The sequence below is a fragment of the Hydractinia symbiolongicarpus genome, chromosome 3 (genome assembly GCF_029227915.1).
Source record: "Hydractinia symbiolongicarpus strain clone_291-10 chromosome 3, HSymV2.1, whole genome shotgun sequence".
NCBI classification, from domain to species: domain Eukaryota; kingdom Metazoa; phylum Cnidaria; class Hydrozoa; order Anthoathecata; family Hydractiniidae; genus Hydractinia; species Hydractinia symbiolongicarpus.
In genome coordinates, this window is record NC_079877.1 from 22,235,827 (window position 1) to 22,245,683 (window position 9,857).

The following is a 9,857-nucleotide window of genomic DNA, read 5'->3' on the forward strand; positions in this document are numbered from 1 at the left end:
GAATGTGAATTCTTATTTAGCTCTCTTTCAAGACACACGCTTTCTTTATAAGAACAATTTTATACCACGACCCGCAGGTTTTTGCCCCATATCAGAACAAAATAAAATTAATTCTGAAGACGTGTTCCTACTATAAGGAATAAAATAGGAATAAATAATTTTTGTAAAAAGTATATTATTTCTTGACCCAATGATGGGAAAAGGATCTCCCGAAACTTCACCTACTAAACTATCATGCTCAAGAAACGATAAACTTTCCACAATAACATGAATATTAAATAGACAAGCCGAAATAATAACTTCAATAAGAGCAAATGAATTTGAAATTCTCGGAAATTAAAAACAAGCAGCTTCAGGAAAAATTATACTGATTCTTATATCATCATCAAAATATCATCAATAGTTTCAACCAGGCTGTTAAAAAGTTCATCGAAGATATTTTTGCTTTCGTATTTTAAGAATCTTCTCAGCTACTCCTTAAATAGTCTTTCACATCAAAATATTCGAGATTAAAGAACTTGTTGTAACACCGCGACTTGTAGGTCATTGTCCATCCAGGATAAGGGTTAGAACCCTATTGAGGGTAGGGAAATAACCGACAAGTAGTTTTTAACCCCAGTGATTTCTATCATCAGAAAATTTATATCTACTAGCTTTGCCACCATTCTCAAATAGAAAACCGTTATGAATTACTGTTTTTGGATTTCTAATATTAAGGTTATCTCGTCGATAAATTAAGGTGCAATTCGTTAAGGTAATTTCCTTCCTAATACAGTATACTCGCGTTAAGTGAGACCCTGTTTTATGAGACTTTTGAAAACTGCGATTGAATTTCTCGGACTCTTTATCTTCCTCACTTCATTAAGACTGCAATGCTATGAGGTCCGAGGCACAAAATCTTTTTACTTGCTATTTAGATTTAAGATTATCGTTGAAAATGTTATGAAAATCTCTCATTATATTTATCCGTACAAGCTCTGGGATCAATGTTTGGCTATATATTTCCTGAGCTAAATGCAATTCACTTTTTTGCTTGACTTTTTTTTCGGATTTTACCCGAATACTTGGAAAAATAGGATTTTCCGGCACTTTTTGGAATTTTTTCATGCGAATTATGTAAAAAACCAGAATATATGTTACATAACTTTTTTTTAACTGTCACAAACTTTAAACAGAATGTAAAAATTCGCTGTAGAATTAAAGTAATTTAAATTTTAGGCAGATAGTGGTATTTTGGACAAGTTCCAAGTCTCCAATGACGTCAGAAAAAGGTGACATAAGCAAAATATTTTAGCTGCTAACATGTTCCTTTCATGGCATACCATAAGTGTGCAAAGTTTGTTGTAATTTGGACAAGCCTATCAAAAGTTATGCATGAGGCGGAATCACCGGAGTGAGGGAAGGGGGGCTCCCCTCACTCCGGTCATAATATGTTCGAAAAAAACCCGGACCGAACAGGGTTGGATCCGAGAGTACAATAAACTTTACTGTATCTCAAGCCAAAGCCTTGGTCCATTGCAACTATTTCCCTATTCAATTTACGTAGCAAACAGAACAAAAATGTTCAGTATTCAAATGTAATCAAAGGGTTTGAAAATTTGCCTGCAAATAAAATATACAAAAGAGTTAAAACGTTGGACAAATTGAGAAGGGAATGACCAACAAGGAGACATCATAAAAATTTGGTGTTCCAAAAAACACAATATCCATGTGGATGAAAAACGAAAATAAACTGTTTGAAGGTTTGGAAAGATATTGTTAGTATAAACAAGCGAACACAATATGTTTTCAAATAGTTGAAAAACTTTCCGATTAATGGCCCAATGCTTTAAGAAAAGACGCTTAAATTTGCAAAACGTTTATGGGGGAAGATAAGAAAAGTCAAGAAATGACAGCAGCAAGTGGAACGGTGGAACAGAAGGAAAACCGCCCATGTTTGTAATCATGAAACCGCTTTTGTTTCAGTCAAGAGTTGGGTGAATAGTGAGATCTTTCAAAAGTAGTTCCGTAAACTCGACTGAGCGTTTCGTACACATGATCGAAAAATTGCTCTTACCATTGACAATTGTCCAGCCCGTCCATCAATCTCAAACTTGAACTCGTAAATTGAACTCGTAAATCTGTTATTCCACACTGTTACTCGGATTATTTAGATTAAATTGATCAATAATAATGGAGAATCTCCTTAAGGATAATTATGACTATTGTCCTGCTGTCAATACTAGCTATATTTTAAGGATTATATATGTTAAGGACCAAATACCTAAAAAGTAAAGGTCATGAAATAGGGTAGGGTTGTATTCAATGTAGCAAATATAGCAACTTGTCAATACACTAGTTAATCACAATTCGGTATAAAAAGGTTGAGGTATGCTGTTTTGTGTACTAAATTATTAACTAATTTCCTCAACTATTATAACACAACTTACTTACGCCACTTCTTTATAAAGAAAATTTTGTGGTAACTGATGATTTGACAAAGAAGTTGTGTCTCATCTAGAAACGTTTTCTATCCTTCCAGGATTAATAAATACAAAAACGTCATCAAGTATCATAGTCATAAACATGAGCTAAAAATTAACAAGCATCTTCGGCGGATGAAATGAAAATTATGATAATATAACACAAAAACATGGGAATTATTATTATTAAAAACGCAGAAAATGCAAGTGAAAAACATTTTAAAAGTTGTATATGATGGACAGTCTAAATTTTACCAATCAGTAAGCTTCACTCACAAAAAGAAGAAGCAAGCTTTGTCAATGTTTGAAAAAGACTTATTTTTGATCTATGGTAAATATTGTAACGTTTAAAAATATAATGTTGGCAAATTTTAACACTCTTCTCAATTTGCCTATATTAGAATTTAACGATTGAAAAACCTACGAGTGGTAAAATTGCAAATGAATAGATCAGTTAAGCAATATCATTTTTATAATGTGGCTTTCCAGGCCATTCTGTAAAGTCATCAGACAGAACGTAACCTTTTGATTTGTGGTTACTACGACTGGTGACTAGAGACAAGTTAACAAATTTCCCATGGTCATCTGTTACTCGTCTTTTATGATGATGTAAAAATAATTCACCGACATTATATTCCATCACAATGCTATCCTTCCCAACTGGGTAGCTGGCTTTGTTTTCTTTAGTTGACAGATAATATGTTTGCCTTGCGTGGTAATCATACCAGCCATAAAAGAGTCTAGAATCTAACGAAACCACAGTATCTTTCGCGTCATAAGGATACATGGCGGTTTTTAATTCCCATACCAGTCGCCCAACATTAGAACTGAACGTAACAATCGAGTGATCAGCGTGAGCCAACATGTATAAATCAAATAAGATGTTTTCCATTGTATTTTTGCTTTTATCGTCTCGTTTGACCAAAATACTGCTCAGTTTATTAGCAGGCGATTGACGAACACGAAACTTCCCTGTGACCATCTTTTTTATTTTCATGATGGCAGATTTTTCTCCACTAGCAACATACAAATCCGCGTATGTATGGTTGGATTTTGCTAATGCAGCTTTAACGAAGGTAGACTCATCTATAAAATGCGATTCTGAACCTAAAAGAAACACAAATTTTGGATTACAAATAGCAGTAAAATAAATTGTTTGTTAAAATCACATCTGAAATTATGGGTTATGTGACGGATGTAAAGTACTGATACAGAGAGAGGAAAACAGCTCAATTAGATAATCGCCTAATATATTATTCCCATCCTTATGCTAAACGATGAGAGAATTTTATTCACACTTTTATAGCCTTTGGTATGACTGGAATGATAGAATTTTCCTTTATCGCGCTCTTTCTGTCTTTTATATTCAAGTTCAACTTTGTAGCCTAGTGAACTTCTGGCTATAATTAATAGTCAAGGTTTGTACAAAAAAATATATGTATATAAAAATGGGGCTTTAAATGCTAACGTCACTTTGGAAGCAAAATTTAGCTTGAGAGATATCTTCAACAATAAATCTGGTGCAACCAAGCCATAAAATACGAAGATCTAGAAGCCTCGTGCTGTTTCATTGAGAGAAAAAACATCTTGCAATTTTTTTTATTTAAGGCTTTCCACCTCCTTATTTGTTAACATAAAGTTAGTTTACGTTAAACCTTATACCGTTATTGCATGTTTCTTTTTTTAGTATTTTGCTGTCCTATTTATGGTATATGTTTAGGAATTTGGGAATTATCTTCTAGTTTTGCGTGTCCACTTGCATGAAATGGTTATTGTGCAAAGTTATTTTCTGAATTGTCTTGTTTTACTTTTCGGAATAACGTAAGAGTATCCGGAGGTTACTGAAAGTACACACGACAAGAAAAACGCCCTTTGGAAAGTTCTCACCTATTTTATCACCTCTCCTCACATGCATGCTGATTACCGGTTTTTGAAATTGAATCACATCTAAAGACTGAGCCAATTTCTCTTTGAATGCATGGTTTGGTCTCAATATCATATAACCCAGCAATTGAGATGTAAACCAATGCCACGGTTCCTTTACGCCAAGATCGTACAGCTCCTTTTCCATATTTTTGGGAAGTGTGCCAGGTATGTACTTCGGCGCAGGAAAGTTTGCCTCGTGCGTAAACTCTAAAACCTTGTAAGAATTATCGATTTCAAAATTGTCTTTGTTTAAGTAGCATTTAGGATCTTTGAAATTACATTTGCTTTTTATTTCTGGAATTTTGTTTTTCAAATAAGCACATTTACCAGATTCCATTTTTGTAAATGCAGCTAGCCCGTTAAAAGAAGAGTAATCGTGTTCGATAAAAAAGGCACGTCCTAAAGCAAATGCAATATGCAAGCAAATCACATGTCGATGTATTGTAGATCCAAAACCACTCATTACAGAGTTATGACATTGGACGATCTTTTTTTCCTCACAATCGCCTTTATTTTGAAGTTTATCTAAAGTTTCGTATATAAAATCGTGAATGTCTTTTAGCCTTCGTGTCTTTGCATCCATGTGATCTGGAATTTTAAGCATATTCTCCAAATATTCACGACCAACTTTCCCTTCTTCGACTTTTTCTACTTTCAATACTTCTTTTCGTGACATTCGATCTTCCAATGCGATGATTTCGTTTTTTAAATCAGCATTCCAATTATCATACGCTGGTTGGTTGATGGTCATTATCATTAGAAAATACAGCAATTCTATCAAACAAAACACTGATATCAGGTTTAAAAATAACCTGGCTAATTTTCCAGAGCGCATTGAAGCCAACATCTTTCCTCCTGTTTTAAAGATTTATATATCTAAAAAAATAAAGTTGTTTTTGAATATAAATTCAACCGTTAGAAACCCTTGACAGCTAAAATTCTATGACAGTCTTAGTTCTTGATCTTTATTATAATACTCGTTGTCTGTATGTCTGTGACCCAAAATGGTAGCTTAAAACCAGAGGGTTTATTAAGTCGGAAACTCTATTCTTGTCATACACAATTTAAAATAGTTACCCCTGAAATATTATTCGCCCATTCCGTTGATGATAACAGCACAAAGTTCTAGCCGATTTTGAGATGCATAAGAGAAGGTGTTTGTAGCGGTAGCCATTTTGAAGCTTTTTTGGACCTATTTCCCTTCTAAAGTGTTTTGTAGTGTTGGTATATATTTAATCTATATTATAATGTCCGCATACGTCGGTCCGTCCATCTGTCTGTCTGTCACGCAAAATGATAGCTTAGCTGCGACGGGCGAACCCGTGGATTTTTCCACGGGCTAACGACTAGTTCGTATATATTTTTACATGTTAGGATTAATATTATAACACGTTTTTTATCCGTGTATAAATCTTTAACTAATTAATTTTAAGATTTTCCCTACAAACGTTGATTTTCGGAAGCATCCTAAAAAGCCAGCTAACTAGCTAGTCTACATTATTATTCAGTTTGTTAACAAAAATTATCCTAGTCAGAAATATTTCTATTTCTGTTATCCTCACCAATTCTGTTTTCTACAAGCTGCAACTGTGGGTTGTTATAGCTACCCTAGGCTAAAAGTAGCCAAATACAGTTGACTGTAACAAATTTTTAATGTGATTTTAGCTACCTTTATTTTTCATTTTATATTCTGTTTGAAGGTAAAAATACCTAGCTAGCTAACAAGCCACATAATTCTTGCTTGTTTTTGTGATTCTTATGCTTTTCACTCCGAGATGTGCCTTCGTAGGCTTTTAAGTGTATTATGAACTTGGTATAGCAATTTAGAATATGTAAAGCTTGACAGCCTGTATATTTATTCCAAACAAAGACACTTGTGGAATAACGAATATTGTGAAATAACCAATTAGTCCCGGTGTCAAATTCAATTTTGTCCTATAGCTTCTCAAAATTTAAAATAACGAGTTAAAACTTGGTATAGTTTTAGATCGATTCTATTAAATTGAGCTAAAACTTAATTAACCTATCATCATAGTTACTCAGTTTTTGAATTTAGGCATTTTTGGGGACACCGATAAGTAATTTTTAACGGTATATCAATTTTGACAGATTTCTGAAAAATGATTTTTAATTCTAAAAATACCGAATGAAATTCAGTTGTCTGCGTTATAAAGATCTCCTCACTCCCTCTAAAATACGATTCTGGAGATAAATTTTTCTTTTGTGCTGAATGTTATTCTAATCTATTTATATCTTTGCAATCACATTGAGAATATTGAAATAATTTGCTTCTGGTAATAGAACAACATAGCAGGTATCGTGTTTACAAGTTATTGACATTATTTCACAAGCTAGTGCCCAGGACTAAATTGATAAATGCTGTTAAAAAACAGTAAAAAATGTCACAATTTAGTTTGAATGATATTCATTCTTTCTTTTCTTTTTTATATTCGCTACTTTCACACAACAGGTGCCCACAAAAAATGTAAAAAAAATTAAAAATACAATTAATAAGACACATAAAACTTTGTCCTCCCCATTACTGCCGCTTATTTTATTATGCACATTATGATTGGTAAGATGAGAATGGATAATAAAATTATAAAAACATGAGAAAGAATCTTCCGTACATCGTTTTTACAGACGATCTGTAATAATTCATTATTTTGTTTATTTTTATGCATTTTAACTAAGTCGCATATCCTTGACAACGTTATTTTTTAATATATTTTTTACATAAGAACATAAAGCTTCATAGAAACAAAGTTTAGTGCTAAAATTTAGTGCTGAAATGCTCCTTTAAACTTTCAAAATGGCGAAATGCTGATAGCTACACGATAGACTTGAAAGCTACTTATAATTTATGACAACCCATTTTGAAGTAATTAGGGAACTCACTCAAAATTCGGGTGCACATCATTCCAACTGGATCCAGGATTTCCCTGCTGGGCACGTTTTTACTTTTGGTTAATTACAAAACACTAAAATTAAATGCGATTGGCTTAATTTAGTCTCATTCTTTAATTCATGCTTGTGAAGAAAAAGGAATAATGTTTGAATGTAGCAACAAAACATTTAGCTAGGAGAAAAAAGCATTTAGATAACAGATGTAAATAGCAAAGGGTTTCCTCGTCGGTAAGAAATTAATTATATAAATTCAAAGTTATAAAGAGCCATTACAGCAACGTATACATTTTTTATGTAAACTAAAGAGAATTTGTTGCAACATAAAAAAAATATGTAAAATAAAATGTTATTTCTTACGACGCGAATACGAAGTTAAAGTTTTCACAATGTGTAAGGTAGCAGACAAATGTGAGCTATCGATAAAAATTACGCTACGACGAATTCCCGTTGTTATCTTATACTCGCACATGTACTCACAAACCATTCACTTACTGTACTCGCATGCGCAAGAGGCTATACTCGAGGGTATGGAGTAGTATACTCGCCGATTACTCGTACTTGTCTTGCACTTTACTCGGCATTTAATGAACCCGAACTTGCATACTCGTGTATAGTTACTGGGGATCGAGACTGAAGCTCTCCTAGAATTTCGAAACGTAAGAATCTAACAGCTATCCACTATTTTCCATTTCAAAAAGCGTAAACAGAATTAAAAAAAACACGTGCTTTTGCTAAGATTAGGAAATCATTAAAGTTCAATTAAATAATGCTCAGATACCTGGATTTACAAGAATGGCACGGTATTGCTATGGCGTCCAAAACACTGAAGCAACATTTAAAACCAGTACGTTAGCATGGGAAGCAACCTAGCTCCCACGACTTATTTTCTCTTTTTCAAATTAAGGTGGCGAGATATACATGGAGGAAGTGGCGTCACGTGGTTCTCCATCACTTGGTTTTCTGTGAGAATTAAATCAATTGTCTCAACGAAACAAAGTCTCCTACCTTGCTGGTGAAAGTTGAACAAATTTTGGCTCAGTGACTAATATATTTTTTACTGTCCAAAATTTTTTTTTGGACTTTTCGCCAATTTTTGCTATTTCTTTTTTAGTAAATTAAGAATGACAATGCGTCAAAAATAGAAAACTTGCATGCTTTCAGTTTCAGTGTTGAGCTGTTATAAAAAGAGTTTTTCACTTAACAAATTTACACAAGGAGAACAAAAATGTATCAGCCATTTTTATTTTAAAAATTTTGTTTGCTTTGAAGCAAAAAAACCCGTTTTCCTTCATTTTTTTCAAAAAATTAATCTGGAAAAGGTGATTATGTTAATAAAATTTAGCTGGGAATTAGATGAAGGCCTTAGTAATTATTTACAAGAGCTTGTTTGGCCGGAAAAATTTCAGTGTTAGAATTTGAAGGAAAAAATCTGAAAGTTACCGTATAACATAGATTATACGAATACGAATTAATATCTTGTTTCCTTTCTCACCACTCGTTTGTTTAATACCTTGCATTGTCACTCTCTTTACAAGTGCGATCATGAGTCATATTTAATATGTTATAATTACAAGCTAATTATACAATACACAGCACTAATCAAGCAAACAATAAATTTTGTGTACCGGGATTCTTTGTTCTTGATGTCAGTAAAACACAAAATAAAAATAATTCAGAAAAAGTTAAGAAATTTTTAATAAAAAAAGTTTACATCTTTCAATATCCTGCTTACGGTATTTACAGCCTAATTAAAAGATATCCCTAGTTATCCGAAAGCTAAAAATTTTTGATTTCACATGCATAAAATGAATTAATTAGGCAAAGTATCTGTGTTGTTTAAATTAGTATATAAAAAAAAAGAAAATATATTGCATCATATTGTTTCATTAAATTTTGATTCCTTATAAATTTAAACAAGAAAAAACATTCACTTGTTTACTTAACTCCTTTTTATGCTAACTCACAGCAAGATTACATTTCCATGATAGTATAGTAAATGAAAAAAAAACAAACACAAACAAATGCTACGTATTCCTCGAAACTACGCAAATAAAATATTTACTTACATTTTATGTGCATTAAAAAACCATAACAAACTATGTGTTATTTCAAATCATAATTTAGAAACTATAGGACACGTAACAAAAAAAAGCTTTATAAAAAATGTTGCACACAATGGCACAATAACTTAATTGTACCCTATAGTAGTTATTGCATTATGTCAAATAAAAAGAAATCTTTATCTCTGTATTGATAATACCCGTGTTTTGTCAGCCTTTGAGCAAAATGGTGCCGGAGTAGCGATAACTTTGTTAAAGCGAATCTAAACTTTTTTATTTTCCGTTAGACAGACTTGGCAAACAAGTTGTTTTGAGAGGGGGGTCGTCTTAGCTTTTTACTTAAAAGTAGGGTAATGTAGCGTAGTCGTATTACGTATTATGATTTTAAAACTAAGATTTTTATATCATATTAGAACCTAATATTTTTGAGACCAAAAGTAACAAGTTAAGATCAACTTGCACTTTTCCATATTTTGCTGATTCCGTTTTCCAACCCCCGTGT

General features: G+C 32.6%; 1 protein-coding gene across 1 annotated transcript; it reads right to left on the reverse strand.

The window, feature by feature from the left end:
* Positions 1 to 1,563: 1,563 nt before the first annotated feature.
* Positions 1,564 to 9,857, reverse strand: LOC130636217 (alpha-(1,6)-fucosyltransferase-like). The gene is made up of 3 exons (XM_057445871.1): positions 9,362 to 9,857; positions 4,350 to 5,264; positions 1,564 to 3,569 (listed from the first exon to the last, which is right to left on the reverse strand). The coding sequence occupies exons 2-3, from the start codon at positions 5,233 to 5,235 to the stop codon at positions 2,917 to 2,919; spliced, it is 1,539 nt and encodes a 512-aa protein (XP_057301854.1). The 5' UTR covers positions 5,236 to 5,264; positions 9,362 to 9,857; the 3' UTR covers positions 1,564 to 2,916.

Excerpts from the sequence above, each read along its gene's own strand:
- LOC130636217 (XM_057445871.1), bottom strand. The coding sequence starts at position 5,235 with ATGTTGGCTTCAATGCGCTCTGGAAAATTAGCCAGGTTATTTTTAAAC. Across the intron at positions 3,570-4,349 it reads GAGGAGAGGTGATAAAATAG|GTTCAGAATCGCATTTTATA; the intron begins GTGAGAACTTTC and ends TGTTTCTTTTAG.